The 18,932-nt window shown below is 44.2% G+C and overlaps 1 protein-coding gene and 1 long non-coding RNA gene across 2 annotated transcripts; both read left to right on the forward strand.

Annotated features, from left to right (window-relative positions):
• Window positions 1-1,125: 1,125 nt before the first annotated feature.
• On the forward strand, window positions 1,126-9,572 carry LOC134503409 (uncharacterized). The gene is made up of 3 exons (XR_010068538.1): window positions 1,126-1,182; window positions 1,622-1,704; window positions 9,423-9,572. It is a non-coding gene; the product is annotated as an uncharacterized LOC134503409 (long non-coding RNA).
• Window positions 9,573-11,709: 2,137 nt separating this feature from the next.
• On the forward strand, window positions 11,710-18,252 carry APOC1 (apolipoprotein C1). Its single transcript, XM_063312205.1, has 4 exons — window positions 11,710-11,844; window positions 13,641-13,709; window positions 15,921-16,071; window positions 17,981-18,252. The coding sequence occupies exons 2-4, from the start codon at window positions 13,652-13,654 to the stop codon at window positions 18,054-18,056; spliced, it is 285 nt and encodes a 94-aa protein (XP_063168275.1). The 5' UTR covers window positions 11,710-11,844; window positions 13,641-13,651; the 3' UTR covers window positions 18,057-18,252.
• Window positions 18,253-18,932: the final 680 nt, after the last annotated feature.

The raw sequence follows: 18,932 nt of genomic DNA on the forward strand, positions 1-18,932 counted from the left end.
AAGCAGAACATGAGGCACTTGTAAAAATAAGAGACTGGGAGCGACATGAGTGGAACCGAATTGGGGAAGAACTGAAGATTTACCTGTTTATACCCTTTGGGAGTTGTGACAGCCAGGGGTGTCTTCAGGGTAAGGTCAAAGAAGGCAAGATGGCAGCTGCAATTGCAGTGGAAGTTCTGCCTATTTTTTATGTGCATTGCGTCCTCACTTTTTGGACCATAACCTGCAGACACCTCCATTCCCAGCTTGCTTGCTTGCTTAGGTGTCAACTGGTGTCAACACTTAGTGATCATGTAGACCAGTGTTTCTCAACCTTGGCAGCTTTCAGATGTGTGGACTCCAACTCCCAGAATTCCCCAGCCAGGAATGGCTGGGGAATTCTGGGAGTTGGAGTCCACACATCTGAAAGCTGCCAAGGTTGAGAAACACTGATGTAGGCAGACATTCTCTGGGATGACCTGTCCCCAACATGGTCCTTCAAGTGCTCCAACAGTACACCCACACTACTGTAACTGAGTCCCTCCGCCTGGCTCTTCTCCTCTTGCCTTCCACTCTTCCAGCATTACGGCCTTCTCAAGGGAGCGGGGTCTTGCTTTGCTGGCGAGTCCAAACTATGATAATTTCAGCCTGGTCATTACTGCCCCGAGCAAGAACTCAGATTTGTTTGATGACCTCTTTGTTTGCTTTCTGATGTGTCCACATTTTCCCAAGAAGCCCCCAGCAAACCAGCTCACACAGGGGACACCATGGGATGGGTTAAGCCACGTTTTCCCATGCAGCCTCTCGTTTCTCTTGCTCGTATTGCCAGGCCTTTCATCGCTGGTGACGGCGTGATTTTTTTCCCCGGACATGGAAAATGCTTCCCTGGCGAAATCCATCTCGTTCTAAGCCAAGGATCAGGGCTCTAGAAGAGCTGAGCTCAGGCATCTGTGGGGGTGAGAGGACTCTCAGCAGGCAAAGCAACACCTCTGGCTTGGCCACTTGGTTGGAACTTTGTTCCTGAGCAAAAGTCTCCCTTGGAAATGGCCTTGACTTTTGTTGTGCCAGCTGAGCTGCAGCTGTTTCTAATGCTAGTCCTTCGCCGGCTTTGATTCGGAAAGCGGCGATGCGGCACTTTCTGAAGGCGCTTTTGTTTTGCTAGGGTTTTTTTTTTCTGATTGGTGATTCAGCTTGTACTGCAAGGTGCAGGGGGAGGGACAAAAGGTTTCACAACACGGACAGACAGAAGAGTGGAGCCAGACAGGTCTGGGTGGGGTGGGTGGGTGGATGGATGGATGGATACTGCAGATGGAGAGAGAAAATATATTTGGGGACAAGACACCGATCTAATAACCTTTTAATGCAATGTATTCATTTGCCTACATGCTATTTTTATGTATGTATGTATGTATGTATTTATTTATTAAATTTGTCCCCACCCATCTCCTCCCACCATCAATTAATGCAAATGTTTCCCAGTCTTGGACTTCCCAAAGTGCTTATCGTTTCTTGGAATAGAGAACCCAGAATAAATCAGAGGGAGGAAAATGCACGGTGAAAATAGTGCTACATCTGGAGGTGCTCAGCTCACACAGATGAGGCCAGAGACATGTGTGTGTGTGTGTGTGTTTTATTTCACCAGCTGCTCTTCCTGGTTAAACTTCTAAAGTTCCAGAGGAAGGGGGTGAAGAACAGCCTAAAGTCCACACCTGTCAACCCTTTGAGGTAGGCCAGGTCAGAATGCTACTTTATTGTTGTAAGGAAATATCAGAATTCTGAACACCTGTCAGCTTCTCTGTTCCTCTTTCTGTACCACATAGAATCAAGGGACGGTTGTTTTAACTTTCTACTTTTCCAGGTCTCAGTTGCCGGTTCACCTCCCTTGATGGCTCCTGCATTCCTTCCCCAAGGCTGTCTCTACCTTCCTTTGAAATGCTTAACACTGGCATGTACCAAAATGCCCCTTTTGCTACCGGTGAAATGGAAGAAATGGCAGATTCAGCTGCATAACAAAAAGTCTTCTGCTCGGATACCTTTGCATATGACTTGCCCTCTAATTTGTTGTTTATTCGTTTAGTCGCTTCCGACTCGACTCTTCGTGACTTCATGGACCAGCCCACGCCAGAGCTTCCTGTCGGTCGTCAACACCCCCAGATCCCCCAGGGACGAGTCCATCACCTCTAGAATATCATCCATCCATCTTGCCCTTGGTCGACCCCTCTTCCTTTTGCCTTCCACTCTCCCTAGCATCAGCACCTTCTCCAGGGTGTCCTGTCTTCTCATGATGTGGCCAAAGTATTTCAGTTTTGCCTTTAATATCATTCCCCCAAGTGAGCAGTCTGGCTTTATTTCCTGGAGGATGGACTGGTTGGATCTTCTTGCAGTCCAAGGCACTCTCAGAATTTTCCTCCAACACCACAGTTCAAAAGCATCGATCTTCCTTCGCTCAGCCTTCCTTATGGTCCAGCTCTCGCAGCCATATGTTACTACAGGGAACACCATTGCTTTAACTATGCGGGCCTTTGTTGTCAGTGTGATGTCTCTGCTCTTAACTATTTTATCGAGATTTGTCATTGCTCTTCTTCCAAGGATTAAGCGTCTTCTGATTTCCTGACTGCAGTCAGCATCTGCAGTAATCTTTGCACCTAGGAATACAAAGTCTTTCACTGCTTCTACATTTTCTCCCTCTATTTGCCAGTTATCAATCAAGCTGGTTGCCATAATCTTGGTTTTTTTGAGGTTTAGCTGCAAACCAGCTTTTGCACTTTCTTCTTTCACCTTCATCATAAGGCTCCTCAGTTCCTCTTCACTTTCAGCCATCAAAGTGGTATCATCTGCATATCTGAGATTGTTAATGTTTCTTCCAGAGATTTTAACTCCAGCCTTGGATTCCTCAAGGCCAGCATGTCGCATGATGTGTTCTGCATACAAGTTGAATAGGTAGGGTGAGAGTATACAGCCCTGCCGTACTCCTTTCCCAATCTTAAACCAGTCTGTTGTTCCGTGGTCTGTTCTTACTGTTGCTACTTGGTCGTTATACAGATTCTTCAGGAGGCATACAAGATGACTTGGTATCCCCATACCATTAAGAACTTGCCACAATTTGTTATGGTCCACACAGTCAAAGGCTTTAGAATAGTCAATAAAACAGAAATAGATGTTTTTCTGAAACTCCCTGGCTTTTTCCATTATCCAGCGGATATTGGCAATTTGGTCTCTAGTTCCTCTGCCTTTTCTAAACCCAGCTTGTACATCTGGCAATTCTCGCTCCATGAACTGCTGAAGTCTACCTTGCAGGATCTTGAGCATTACCTTACTGGCATGTGAAATGAGTGCCACTGTTCGATAGTTTGAACATTCTTTAGTGTTTCCCTTTTTTGGTATGGGGATATAAGTTGATTTTTTCCAGTCTGATGGCCATTCTTGTGTTTTCCAAATTTGCTGGCATATAGCATGCATTACCTTGACAGCATCATCTTGCAAGATTTTGAACAGTTCAGCTGGGATGCCGTCGTCTCCTGTTGCCTTGTTATTAGCAATGCTTCTTAAGGCCCACTCAACCTCACTCTTCAGGATGTCTGGCTCTAGCTCACCGACCACACCGTCAAAGCTATCCCCGATATTGTTATCCTTCCTATACAGGTCTTCTGTATATTCTTGCCACCTTTTCTTGATCTCTTCTTCTTCTGTTAGGTCCTTGCCATCTTTGTTTTTGATCATACCCATTTTGGCCTGGAATTTACCTCCAATGTTTCTAATTTTCTGGAAGAGGTCTCTTGTCCTTCCTATTCTATTGTCTTCTTCCACTTCCGCGCATTGCTTGTTTAAAAATAATTCCTTATCTCTTCTGGCTAACCTCTGGAATTTTGCATTTAATTGGGCATATCTCCCCCTATCACTGTTGCCTTTTGCTTTCCTTCTTTCTTGGGCTACTTCTAGTGTCTCAGCAGACAGCCATTTTGCCTTCTTGGTTTTCTCTTTCCTTGGGATGTATTTTGTTGCCGCCTCCTGAACAATGCTGCCAACTTCTGTCCAGAGTTCTTCCGGGACCCTATCTACTAAGTCCAGTCCCTTAAATCGATTCTTCACCTCCACTGCATATTCCTTAGGAATATTAGTGAGCTCATATCTAGCTGATCTGTGGGTCTTCCCTAATCTCTTTAGTCTGATCCTAATTTGTGCAAGAAGAAGTTCGTGATCTGAACTACAGTCAGCTCCAGGCCTTGTTTTTACCGACTGTACAGATGTCCGCCACCTTTGGCTGCAAAGGATGTAATCAATCTGATTTCGGTGTTGTCCATCTGGTGAAGTCCATGTATAAAGCCGTCTCTTAGGTTGTTGGAAGAGAGTGTTTGTTATGCAGAGTGAATTGTCTTGGCAAAATTCTATCAGCCTGTGTCCTGCTTCGTTTTGTTCTCCCAGGCCATACTTACCTGTAATTCGAGGTGTCATTTGACTGCCCACCTTAGCATTCCAGTCTCCTGTGATGAAAATAACATCTCTTTTAGGCCTGTTGTCCAGTAGGTGCTGCAGATCCTCATAGAACTGCTCTACTTCAGCTTCTTCAGCATTTGTTGTTGGGGCGTATATTTGGATCACTGTGATGTTAGATGGCTTGCCCTGAATTCGAATTGAGATCATTCTGTCGTTTTTTGGGTTGTATCCAAGCACTGCTTTAGCCACTTTACTATTAATTATGAAGGCTACTCCATTTCTTCTGTGGTCCTCTTGTCCGCAGTAGTAGATCTGGTGGTCATTTGATGTGAAGTGGCCCATTCCAGTCCATTTCAGTTCACTGACGCCCAGAATGTCTATCTTTAATCTTGACATCTCACCAATAACCACATCCAATTTGCCCTGGCTCATAGATCTTACATTCCAGGTTCCGATGGTGTGTTGATCCTTAGAACATCGGATTTGCCGTTCACCACCAGCACCGTCGGCCGCTAGCCGTCCTTTCGGCTTTGAGCTAGCTGCGTCATCACGTCTGGGGCTAGTTGAGCTCATCCTCTGTTCCTCCCCAGTAGCATTTTGACCATCTTCCGACCTGGGGGTCTCATCTTCCGATGGTATACCGACATATCTCTGGTTGTACTGATCCATTTAGTTTTCACGGCAAGAATACTGAGGTGGGTTGCCATTACCTTCCCCAGGGATCGCATTTAGTCTGACCTCTCTGTCATGACCTTCCTGTCTTGGGTGGCCCTTCACGGTTTAGCTCCAGCACCACGACAAGGTAACGATCCTTTGCTGAAGTGCCCTCTAATATTTTATGCATATCCATCAGCTTTGGGTGTTTGTATGTAAAGCAGTCAAGATGGAGGCCACAGTTGTCCATCAAAGCCCCTCCTTATTTTGAAGTGCATAGTTGACCCCCCCCACACACAGACACATTTATGTGCACACACATGTGCATGCACATCTGTCTTTTTTTTTAATGTACGGTATATCGAAAAATGGAAATAGAAAGCAAGTGTTTGAAGAGACATTAGTATCTTACAGTAACTCTTACGTCCAAAAAACAGGTGACTCCACCCGTTATCCTCCATGCTGGTTTCACACATCATGGTTTGCTTCTTTGTGGCCCAGAGCAATGTGGGAGCTGAGCTCCAATAGATTTTAAGGCTGTTCTGCAAACCCAGTTAACTGTGGCTTAGTCAACAAGCCACAGTTAAGAAAGCCATGCCTTAGTGCAATGGGCGGACTCAGCCCAATCTCATTTGTTATTTGGGTTTAATGCTACGTGTGAACTTGGCAGCCATGACTTGTTCATCCTACATAACAAAAAACCTGGTTTAGGACACCATGGAATGCAGTTGCGTTTACCTGAGGGTTTTAGTGCTTTATAACTTGTGCTTAAGACTAAAATCTTAACCCGATTTCTCCCACATTCCTTTTACTGTGGAAATTTTTTTTCTTTGTTTTCTTTCAAGAAGAGAAAGAGAGGAAGTTTCCACAGTAAAAGGGAGGGAGCAGAAAGAAAGAAAGAAAGAAAGAAAGAAAGAAAGAAAGAAAGAAAGAAAGAAAGAAAAAAAAATTCTACAATGCAGAGTTGTGGGAGGGGAAAGCTGAGTTTCCCAGTGAAAACAAAAGATTTCTTAACTGAGGCTGTTTATCTGAAAATGCAGACCTCAAGATAAAACAAATCCTGAAAGATTCCTAAAGGGATAAGGTTACTCTCGTTCAGCATCTGTGGGTGGAAAGGGGAAGGAAAGGAGGTTTAGATCTCTGCACAAACACTTTGCAATGAACGCAAGTAAACTCCCAGCTCCTCCTTTCCCATCAGGCAGGGTTGCCAGGGCATAACCGAAGGAGAAAAGGCGCATTGTGGGATCGGACAGTTTGTTCCGTGGAGTTCCATGCACAGGAAAATAAAGGGCTCCCGTTCTCTTTGTGGGAGTTGCACAATGCCTGTGGAAATGGGAGCACCAGCTCTTCCAACCTAGGGGCAGTTTTTGGAATAAGCAGAGTTTCCCAGGATCGGCCCAACTCATTTGCTTGCCTGCAGCAAAGCCAAGGATGGCTCTTCACCCTAGGTCTGCACCCTGGAGCCAACACCACACAATCCTTTGATCCAAGCAAAAGCAGCCATGGAGGGCAGGGCAAGCTGTGAGCGCTCTTCTCCAGCCTCCCCACAACCCCCCCCCCCATCTCTGACCACACTCCACTGCCTGCCAGCTGAAGTGGCTGCCTCCCTCTAATGGTGGGGCTGGCCCTACAGACCTGAAGAGCTCGCTGTTGGCTCTCCTCTGTTGCTAGGCTTATGGTCAACGCTGACCTTGTAGGATCAGAGCCTAGCTCCCTTTCTGTGCCATCCTGACTTTCTGGATCCTCCCGCAGACACCCTAAAGTCTAATAAGTGATCGTCATTACTCTCATGAATTATTAGAGCCCCATGGCTTGCCATTAGCGATCCTGTCCAAGCGGGAACCTCAAAAGGGAAGTGAGGAACATGGCTGAAGGTGAGGAAAGCAAGAAGGCACCTTTTCCCAGAAACCTTCCAAACATCCTTGGTTCCCAGGAACCGAAACTTGCCAGAACAAATGTTGAAACGTTGGAAGACTTGTCCCATCTGTCTTTGGCAACACTCATCAAACCTGTCGGGACACTTACACACATTTAATCTGATTGTTTCTCCTTATTAGGCAGAATTCTGACTTTCTGGAACCAGGTTTCCCTTCCTCATAAAATCATGTAGGTGGTCAGGTCCTTCTTCTCCTTCTCCTTCTCCTTCCCTTTTTCCTCCTCCTCCTCCTCCCCCCTCCCCCTCCCTTCCCCCTCTCCTTCCTCTTCCCCTTCCCTTTCTCCTTCTCCTCTTCTTCCTCCTCCTCCTCCTCCTCCCCCCTCCCCCTCCTCTCGAGTGAAATAAACACAAGTTAATACACATAAAAATACACACATGTACACACAAACACACAACTTACATGATCAATGAAAACCATCGCTAAGGGCTCAGTGGTGATGGGACCCCCAATAAGCATTATAACATTGTAAACTGCATATTTGCTATAGGAAATCAGGTCATCCAATTAGAGTGGCCAACAGCAGTTAGATGGGTTGAAAGGGAGTATTGATCCTGGGGGCTCTGATATATTCTATTAGATGATAAATATATTTTTATTTCCACAAATGTCACAACATTCTGTAACTTTGTGTGTCAAGTCTGCCCAAAGATGAGTAGTAATTATTAGTGACTGTAAATGTCCATGATTTCTTTTGTTATGTTGTGGTCCATGATCTCAGTAAGTCATTCATGTATTTAGTTATTTATTCATTCATTCATTCACTCTAATTCACCCAACCCATGGATAGCTTACGGAATTCACTGCTTGAACTCTAGAACTGATTGAGTAGGTAGTATGCAAATAACTGTAAAAATATATAATTACATTTTTGCTAGCCGGGTAGAATAGGTAGATGGTTTTATTTATATTTAAAGGCCACCTGACTCCCAAGTCATTCTGGGTAGCTTATCCTTTAAAAGAGTAAAATCAATAAATCGCTTTTGTCTCCCAGAGTTAATTTGAAGGGGATTCGATCTGATCTCCAAATCAAACTTTTCTTTTCCTTGACTGGGAAATCCAAATTGAATCCACCTAATCTGACAGTTCAGTGAGAATACCCATCTCTAACGGGATTGGTTTTCTGCATCCGTACAAAACTGGATCAGTGTTCCAGTTCAAATCAGATTTTTCCTTGAGTTGCACTTGCCTACCTGAATGGCTGAAAGTGAAGAGGAACTGAGGAGCCTTATGATGAAGGTGAAAGAAGAAAGTGCAAAAGCTGGCTTGCAGCTAAACCTCAAAAAAACCAAGATTATGGCAACCAGCTTGATTGATAACTGGCAAATAGAGGGAGAAAATGTAGAAGCAGTGAAAGACTTTGTATTCCTAGGTGCAAAGATTACTGCAGATGCTGACTGCAGTCAGGAAATCAGAAGACGCTTAATCCTTGGGAGAAGAGCAATGACAAATCTCGATAAAATAGTTAGGAGCAGAGACATCACACTGACAACAAAGGCCCGCATAGTTAAAGCAATGGTGTTCCCTGTAGTAACATATGGCTGCGAGAGCTGGACCATAAGGAAGGCTGAGCGAAGGAAGATCGATGCTTTTGAACTGTGGTGTTGGAGGAAAATTCTGAGAGTGCCTTGGACTGCAAGAAGATCAAACCAGTCCATCCTCCAGGAAATAAAGCCAGACTGCTCACTTGAGGGAATGATATTAAAGGCAAAACTGAAATACTTTGGCCACATAATGAGAAGACAGGACACCCTGGAGAAGATGCTGATGCTAGGGAGAGTGGAAGGCAAAAGGAAGAGGGGCCGACCAAGGGCAAGATGGATGGATGATATTCTAGAGGTGACGGACTCGTCCCTGGGGGAGCTGGGGATGTTGACGACCGACAGGAAGCTCTGGCGTGGGCTGGTCCATGAAGTCACGAAGAGTCGGAAGCGACTAAACGAATAAACAACAACCTGAATGGCTTGGAAAATAAAACGGGGGCAGCTAAATGAAATTAATTTTAAAATCTGCCCATTCCAAGCTTTTTAGCTATGATAGATAAGTGGATCCTCCACATTCAGAGGAAATACACTGCTGAGTGTCAGAAACCGCAGCCATGCAATGGAGAATATTCTATCCTTTCATGATCTACTAGTTCTTAAGTAGATCTGGAAACTGCATTTTTCTTCCAATAACACAGGAATCTCCTTAGTGTATCTAGTGGAAAAAATGTTCTGCAATATCAAGAAGAGGTATTTCTCATTGCTTGCTAAGGGCTCCTTTCAAAAGAAAGGCTGGTGATACAAAGTTTTGAACCCAGGACGTTGTGTGGGCAAAATGCCTCTTGTACCACTGAACCCCTTCCAGGATACTCAGCATGCAGAAGCTCACAGCCTTTACTTGGTGCTAACAACAGCTTTCTACTTTTCTTTCTCCCAGCTCCCAGGCTCTGTTCTTGGCACAGTTAGCAGGCTCTGGGATTCATGCTAACGAACCGGAACGTCTGTCTTTCCAACGTGCCGTGAAAACACTTGATGATGAATCAAAATGTTATTAAACAAGAGCAAAAATCCAAAGCAAAACAGCTATTTTGGGTTGGTTTTTTTTCCCAACCAGGGAATGCAAAAGCATCTGCTAGATTTAATATATCAGAGGTAAAAATTTGCTTGCTTTTCTGCACATCTAAAAATATGCAACTGGCACCCTGGCTGGAAAATAGTTAGCATCTTAGGAATGCCAACATGTTTTATATTGGAATTCAGGTTATTCTGTTTGGAAGTTACAGTCCAGTCTTAAGCTGGATCTGACCAACAGAATCTTAAGGACAAGGCGTCTCTTTTTTATTACTTGTGGCCTAATATTTATTTATTTAGGTAGGTAGGTAGGTAGGTAGGTAGGTAAAGGTTTCCCTTGACATTAAGTCCAGTCGTGTCTGACTCTAGGGGGCGATGCTCATCTCCGTTTCAAAGCCGAAGAGCCGGCGTTTGTCTGTAGACACTTCCGTGATCATGTGGCCGGCATGACTAAACGGAATGCCGTTACCTGCCCGCTGAAGCGGTACCTATTAATCGACTCACATTGGCATGTTTTCGAACTGCTAAGTTGGCAGGAGCTGGGACTAGCAACGGGAGCTCACCCCGTCATGCGGATTCAAACCACCGACCTTCCGATCGGCAAGCTCAGCAGCTCAGCGGTTTAACCCGCAGCGCCACCGCATCCCTTATTTACATATTATTTATGTATTTATTCAATTTATATAGCTGCCCATCTCACTTGTATGCGACTCTGGGCAGCCTATGCAATTAAAACAAAAAAATAAACGATCAACATAATTCACCCATTAAAACCAATTCAAAACAATTCAAAAACCTATAATAATACCAGAAAGATAGGGAAGAATGCAGTCTAAACGTAGACCAGCCATTGAACAGGTTCCATGCTTCCATGGGATCCCCAGGTCTGATGGCAAAACCAAGTTTTGAGGGCCTTCTGGAAGGCCAACAGGGTTGGGGCCAATCTCATGGGGGCTGGGGGAGGATTTCTGAACTGGAGAGATGAGGAATTTGATGCAAAGCATGCAAACTTTTTTATTTTTTAAGAGACCTACTTTGCCATCTACCTCTGCATGTTACTGACGTTGGCCTACATGATGAAGTTCATTCCATAGACCAGTGTTTCTCAGCCTCAGGAACTTTTAAGATGTGAGGATTTCAATTCCCAGAATTCCCCAGCCAGCATGGCTGGCTGGGGAATTCTGGGAGTTGAAGTCCTCACATCTTAAAGTTCCTGAGGCTGAGAAATACCACCATAGATGGTTGACCCTGAATTACATTCAAAGGAGATCCACTGAAATTCCAGTGCTGTAGAAGAAGCAGTGTGTTAATCTATGGTGGCAAAAAAATCAGAAGGAGCCTAGCAGCACCTTTTCCAACTAACAAATTTTATTAAAAGGCAGAAGCTTTTGTAAGCTGCAGCCCACTTAACAGATGCTTTTTTGGGGGGGGGCTGTTCAATCATGTCCGATCCTTGGTGACTGCCTGGACAAATCCCTGCGGTTTTCTTGGCAAGGTTCTTCAGAAGTGGTTTGCCATTGCCTCCTTCCTAGGGCTAAGAGAAAGTGACTGGCCCAAGGTTATGCAGATGCAGGTTCAGTGTGAGACCTATCATAAGCACCTCATCAATTAGCAATCTTAATGTGTTAAAAAAAGACATTGTGTTTACCCACTTCATGCATCTGATGATCTACGTTGCTCACAAAAGTGGGTGCCTTTAATAAAATGTGTTAGTCAGGAGAGATGCCACCTCCTGAAATTCCAGCAGAGTTTTGCAAACTCAGCATTATGAGAAGAAAGTTAATTAACTCTGGGATAAGTAGGCCTTGCAGCTAATCATCAGGACCCTAATCCAGTAGATTTTAGACCAAAGTTTTCTATCCCATACGTAAAGGCCTTTGAAGCGTATTTGACTCTAACCAACAGATAAGGCGGAAAGATTTCATGTTTCCCTCTTTGAAACGTGCTCAGACAGCCTTAAGCTGTGAACAACTGGGGAAATATTTTTTCTTTTCTTTCCTTTTTTTTTTTGTCCCTTCTTCCTTTTTCTTTTCCTGCAGTGGACAGTCTTTATTGGAGAAGAAACTGGATCGCACACATAGGGAAAAAAAAAATCATCTCTGGCTGCCGTTTCATTTCCTGCAGAGATGAAGCAACCTAATTGCAGGGAGGAGAATAAAAACCGTCGGGTCAGGTTTTACGCCTGCCGGGGGCCGATGACGGAAGCAGAGTGGCAGGTTTATAGGAAGCAGCAGTGGGATGGGAATTCAGATTCCACCTCGGAATATTGTCTCTGCTCCCAGCCACAAGTAAGTGAAGGGCAGTGAAGGGGGTTGGGGAGACCTAAGGCCAGCTTGGTTAGCCTGGAGAGGGAAGAATGTTCCAATCAGACCATTCAGCTGAAAAAAACTATGATGATTTCTTTTTCATTTTAAAATGTCTAGATTTTTGGTCTAGTTAATGCAAAAGAAATGGCACTGGGGATTCACAGAGAATGTGTTGTGTGTTGTGTGGACGATCATGGTGAGGATGAGGACGATGCAAAAGGGCATTCGTGTTTAACAGTAGCAGCATATGTTACTTGGAAATGTAGAAAGGTTTTCCAACTCTGCTGCATTTCATCTTGGGAAGTTCTTCGCCTGGTTGACCCCTGTGATTGCTTACATTTATTTTTTTTATATATTAGTGAAATAGAACAACCCCCCCAAACGTAATGAAGTACAAGCAAAATGCATTTTAATAAATATATTAAAATACAATTGATCAACAATATATATTTTGCTAATGAAATAAAAAAATACACAGACCAGCGATTAACATGAATTACATTTGAAGAGGCTAAAAATATACCCATAAAATGTTAATGTAGAACTAGTTCAGTCCTTTAACATCTGACTAAATCTAGACCATTTCTTGCTCCATCTTCTCATTTTAACAACACAAAGAGATTTCAAAAATCAGTGAAGAACACATTTCTCGAGCCTTTTCCTCAACATCAGGAGGATAGAGTTCTTTCCACCGATTTAGGATGATTCTCTCTGCTGAAACATAAATGAACATTTCTTAAGAAACAGGAGCAGATGCTGCTAAAGGCATAGAAGGAAAGGTTGCAAGAAGCAAGGGGGCTCCAGGGAGGTCAAAAAAGTCAGATAGCAACCAGGCGACTGTGGTTCTCTTCCTTATATTTTTGACACTCCCACCCCACCCCCAGCAGATGGTTCTGGTTTTGAATGAGAAACTCATGAAGATTTTACAATATGTGCTTTATTTACAAAGAAGATCTAAACCGGGGTTTCTCAACCAGTGTTCCGTGGCACCCTCAGGTTCTGTGAGAGGCCACTAGGGGTTCCCTGGGAGATCATGATTTATTTAAAAAACTATTAAAAATTCGGGCAACTTCACACGAAAGAGGTAAGTTTCATTCTTTATTTTCAGTTTAAGAACACTGTTAATGCAGGCCTACCCATGAAACGAACATAATAATTTTGTGACTTCCGGCCTATCTTTGAGCCTGGATGTGCAGGGGTTCCCCCAGGCCTGAAAAATATTTCACGGGTTCCTCCAGGGTCAAAAGGTTGAGAAAGGCTGTTCTAAATGGAGGCAATTACCAATAGGATGGATACACACCCACTTTTTGCTATTTCTCCATTTTCTTATTGCATTTCTCTGTTCCTTGTATCCTGGACTTCCCTTCTCCATTTTTTCAATGGTGAACAGTTCATCCAGGAGATCACCCATTAAGGGAGCTGTCCCCAACCAGGACCTCCCTTTGGCTTGGGTGTGCTACCAATCCTGTTATTCTGCAGCTCTGCTAGCTGGGCATGATGGGGATGGTTATGCAAGACATCTGGATGGAACACCTTGTTAAGAAAGGCCATGTCAGAAGACCATTAGCCGCACGTAGCATCTGTACCTTGTCTGGTACTTCGAGATGTTTGGGACATCGACTCCCAGAATGACTTTGGCCGTGCCACCTGCAAATTCTGGGAATTTACAATGAAATTGCAGCCTTTGATTCATCTGTGTAATCGAAGGAGCACTTGAACATAGTGTGGGTTATTTTCCGCTCGTCCATCGATAGCCCTATTTTCTTTTGTTCCACCAGGAGGTACAACCATGAAACTGGGGGTCTCTATTGCAGTGGTCCTGATGGCTCTGTCTGTGGCTGTGGCAGGTAAGACCTGGGGAAGGAGGGGTTGCTTTCACTGTGGGGAAAACAGTCCCCCCTCCTTCAGCATGATGGGTTGCTGGCAAGGAACTCTGGGGGATGTAGTCCAACACCTCTGGAAAACTGATAGGGAATCCAGTAAACTGGTGGGAGTGAAGGGAACAGTGGCATGTTAGTTTCCTTGCAAGATGCTGGTTCTTTTACTGTTTCCCCAATAGGTAGATAGTGGGATTTCTTCTTTCACTGGGAAATGTAACTGCTCCAGAATTCCAGAATTGCTAAGAGCACAGAGCCCCTGCCAGGAACAGGAGCGTGGAACAGGATGTTGGGTTTCTCCCAGCCTCTATCTATCTATCTATCTATCTATCTATCTATCTATATCTATCTATCTATCTATCTATCTATCTATCTATCTATCTATCTATCTATCATCTATCTATCATTGGAAAAGAATTTTACACAGAATTTAAAAAACTGTAGAAGCTTAGGGGGAAAAAGTAGAAAAAAGAAAAAGATATAAAAAGATGGAAGAAACAGTAAGAAACCATTAGAGATAAGGAAAAAGAAAAAGAAAGATATCTAAAGAAGTGACTTCTGATCTTCTTGGCAGCAGAATAATCACTAGCGTGATTATTACCATTTCCACTCTCCCAAATTACATATCTTGCTTTACTTCTTCCCATAAACAACCCTTTTGAATGAGTAAATCCCAAAATCACGAATTCATTTTTTGTCCATTTTCAGCAAAAAGCCCATAAAGTGTTTCCAGTCTTTTATAAAAGTAATTGTTCCTTCCTTTATCAGACAAGTCAATTTAGCCATTTCAGCAAGTTCTACCATCTTCAGAATCCACTGCCAGCCTCTTTCCATACAGCCATTCTGCCAGGTTGAATCATATCTACTTGGTCTTTCTCCTTCCTCCTCCTCCTCCTCCTCCCCTAATGGAAGAGAGGCCAATCTGGAAGTTATGGGGAAAGGAGTGGAAGTCACAGCCTTCATTTCTCTCCAAGGCTCTGGAGTAAGGTGTAGTTCAGCCTCCTCCAACCTCATGCTCTCCAGGTGTGGTGGATTTCAACTTCTAGCTGGCTTGGATTGGGTAAGAGTTGACATCTCACACATCTGGAGGATACAAAGCTAGAGGAGGCTGGTGTAGCCATAGCCATGATGTCATTCTGCCACTGAGGCCAATTATGGAATTGGTGCCCTAGCAGGCATGCTGTCACTTGAGTGTCTCTGTGGATGGGGAGCGGCCTGTTTGAAAGGTAGAGCTGAACTCTCTATTTCAATGAACGTTGAATTATGTATTTATTTGTGTTCTGCATTTATTGGTTAGATTTATACCCCACCTTTCCTGCAGGAGCTCAAGGCAATGTACCTTCCCATTTTTCCCCACAACCTTGTGAGATAGGCTGGGTGGAGAGAGAGGGACTGGTCCAAAATCACCAACTCAGCTTCCATGGTTGAGGGTGGACTAGACCCCAGGTGTCTCCCATGTCGGTCCAAAAGTTTCACAATGACACCACACCTGGCTCTGAATTACACCTCTGAAGGTCTCTAGGTTGATTTCTGTTTTGGGGGTGGGGGTAGCAATTAGGTTGGTTCCCCACGGTAAAAACCAGCGAGTCTTTGGGCAGCCCAGTGGCTAATCAATTAGATCCACCAAATGTGACAGCAAATGCATTTGCTTTTCAGATACTACAGGAAGTTGAGTCATTTCTGGAAACTTAGAAATCAAAGCAGTTGTTAAAATGCCGGATTTCATTGGATTTTCTTTGCTTCAACATACGGCCCTGTTAGGGTATTGCAGTGAAATATGGCAGTGAATAAAGCTCTGGATCTGGAGAAGGGAGTTATACTACCCTCATTTTAATACTCAAATAGGCCTATGTTGCACAGATAGATGAATACACAATGCAAAAATGTGTGCACCCCAACACAAAATATCCATTGGGTGTTCTGAGTTTTTTTAACACTAGGGTCAATTTCACACAACATGCTGGACTAGGCTAAACAGAGTTGGGTAGCTTGTAGCTCAGTGTTTTGTGAGGCATCAAATATTGTCCAAACATATTCTGTGAACCAGGCTATCACATTAAGCCATAACATGGTTTATTTGTTTGGGCATAGTGCCTGTTGTGTGAATACAACATTAAGTTTAGGTTTACTGTTGTGTAAAACGAAGCAATATGCTTGCTGTTTTAATTTATTATCCCCAAGATTCCACTGAAAATGGAGGGAAAGAGCCCACCATGGCCCAGAAGTTTGAGAAGTTCCAGCAGGACATCCAGACTTTTGTTGACAACCTTGGCGAGAAGACCAGAGCTGCCTTTCGTGACCTCCACAACACTGAATTCAGCAACAAAACCAGGTGAATGTTTTTAGCTAATATTCTTCCAGCTGTAACTATTAGGAGGGAAGTGGAAAAATCCAAGCAATGGATATGGTGGGAAGTTGTCTGCCTGCAAGGCCACCATTCCTTTATTGAAGACAACAATCTCTGTGATCATGATGATGAAACACTTTCCATAGTAGTCCCAACCATCAATTGGGGAAAAGGAGGAGGCTTGTTCTAAATGTATTTATTCATTCATTAGATTTATTATGGATGCCCAACTCCAAAACAATTAGGCAGCTACAAAACGTCAGTGACAATAGCAATCAATGACCAGCTTTAGGAACTCTGGGCTGAAGGGTGGGTGGTAAGGAAGTAATGGAGTCTTGAGTTCAAGAACTCATGGCAGGATGAGACAAGATCTCCTGCCAGTCCGGGAGCAGGCCGCCCACAAGCTCTGCAGAGCTGACAGGACAAAAACTAGCTTTAATCTGCTTTCACGTGGAGTAGAGCCCAACCCGCACAGACTTAGCATTTTAAACAGCTGACATTAAACAGGCATATGCAGAGCTAATTGTGCAAAACCTTTTGGGTAAGTTCCTTTGAGTTGCCATTGTTGACTGAGTTTCATGAATTCTGGATCAACCCGGAGGCTTTTTAAGAACCTGGGATCCCAGGGTGCAAAGCTTCAGCAAGAGACAGGCAAGCCCAAGGTTTGTCTTTCCTGAATTCAGCGTTGTTTTCTCAATCAACCAGAAGAGGACGGATCTTTCAGGACTGAAAGCAGAAAGGGCGTCTAGATTAGCCAAAGGAGCGAAGTTCTGTTTACTCAGAGAGTTTGTAGACAGATCCACCAGCCACCACTAGATGGAGACACAGAGCAGCTAAAAGGCTTCTATTGAGAAGATTCTAATGGAGAGAAACATCAAAAACAAATACAACTATTAAAGACAATCAAATAAAGTCCCCTTTCACCTGGGAACAAATGTCTTCCACCTTTTGGAAATGTGTTCCCCGACCTTCTCCAGCAAGCCATCAGCCATTTTGACACACACACACACACACACACTTTCCCAGTGTTGCCTGGTTTGCATGAAGTTTCGCAACATCGCACTGCCGGCTTCCTAGGTGCCCAGGGCAGCTGTTTTCTAAATTCATGCCAAGGAATGCCAGTCAGCTTTTGGGAAGTGGCTGGATCACCTGGGATTCTTGCTGGAGGCTCTGGAGGAACAGTCAAATGTACTTGGGTTCCTGAATGGGATGAAATCAGCATGTCTGTGATTTGGAAAAGGTCTTCTAGAGGTGTGTTGTCTTAAGTAATATGGACTCCCTACTAATGGGTGTGGAGAGGGGGAACCCATAAGTCCAAGATGAAAAATATTTTAATTGTCCTTTGGAAGTAGCAGACCCAATGGCAGCATGGGACAATGAGAAGAACCATGTGTGATGATATAATCTGAATGAATCTGGTAGCATCTTTTCAGAGTAACCTAGTTTATTAATAGGCAGAAGCTTTCGTGAGCTGCTGTTTGCTCATCAGATTCATGGAGTGGCTAAGTTGGTTGGAAAAGGTGATACCAGACTCCTGATTTTTGGCTACCATAGACTAACTGTTGGCCTCACAGGCTAAACCAGAGAGGAATCACAACCAGATGAGCTAATTCTACTTTACTGTAAAGCTACATTGACGGAATCTTGCAAGTCTGAAAGTACAAATCTCCTGCCATCTCCTTTATAGCCCAAGAAACTAGGGAGGGTCCCTTCTGAGCCTCTTGCTCCACCCACTATCCAGCTGCGGGCTATGCTTTCTCTTATCTGACCGGTCCCTAGGCAGCGTCTCTTGTCCCCGTCTCCCAAGGTCTTTCCCACATACCATTACATCAACACAAGAGTTTGGAGGGCTTGGGGGTGGCAAGACCTCTCACCATTTTCTTGTTCTTGACAGGGACTGGCTTTCTAAGACCTTCCAGAAGTTGAAGGACGAATTCGAGGCCATAACCTCCAGTGAGGGGTCTGACTGAATGCCCCAATTCCTTGCGTCCATCAGTGATGGGAGGGAGGATGCTCATATAATCCCAACATAGCAGTGGAAAAACATCCAAAGAGGTGTTGACCAGATGCCCCAACCTTTCATTTTCTACCTTCTTTGTCTGCAGCCGTCTATTTTTACTTGCAATCCATTGTTAGACATCAATAAAGAGAAAAATCTTAGTAAGAGGAACATCGTTTCTAATCATTCCTTCCAAACTACCAAACGCCAGTATGGCTGGCTGGGGAATTCTGGGAGTTGAAGTCCACACAGCTTAAAGTTGCCAAGGCTGAGACACACTGCACTAAGGACCGTACAACTAGGATTTTAACTGCTACCCCCTTTAAATGTACGTCTGTGCATTCATGGCTGGAAGCTAAGGGAGCTGGATCTCTCTCAGATTCTTGTGTCTTTAATAAATCAGTCTTCACAATCCTGTCCTCCCCATTCTATCAAGGCACCCAAAGCTCCCCCATTGCCCCCCACCCCCACCCCTGGTTTGCAGATGAGCATCTGGAGAAGCTCCCTATAAATTTCACTGAGTAAGGAATGAAAGAACATCACTATCCTTTCTGGTCTTTTAGCAGAAAGTGATACAGCATCAAATACTGATCTGCTACATCCAGGTAACACAGAAGCTGGATATCAAAGTCACCCGTTTCCTGAGTTTGCACAACATATTAAACCGCAGCCTAACCAAATGGCCTGGATTCACACCACGCACTAAACCGCATGAACACCCAGAGTGCAGCATCATGCAGAATGATGCAGGCAGCATTGCACTGACACCACACAAATTCTGCCCCTTTTATACGGGCATCATGAAGTGGACGAGTGCTGATGCTTTCATCATTTTGACAAAAGTGGT

This window comes from Candoia aspera, chromosome 10, assembly GCF_035149785.1.
Source record: "Candoia aspera isolate rCanAsp1 chromosome 10, rCanAsp1.hap2, whole genome shotgun sequence".
Taxonomy (NCBI): domain Eukaryota; kingdom Metazoa; phylum Chordata; class Lepidosauria; order Squamata; family Boidae; genus Candoia; species Candoia aspera.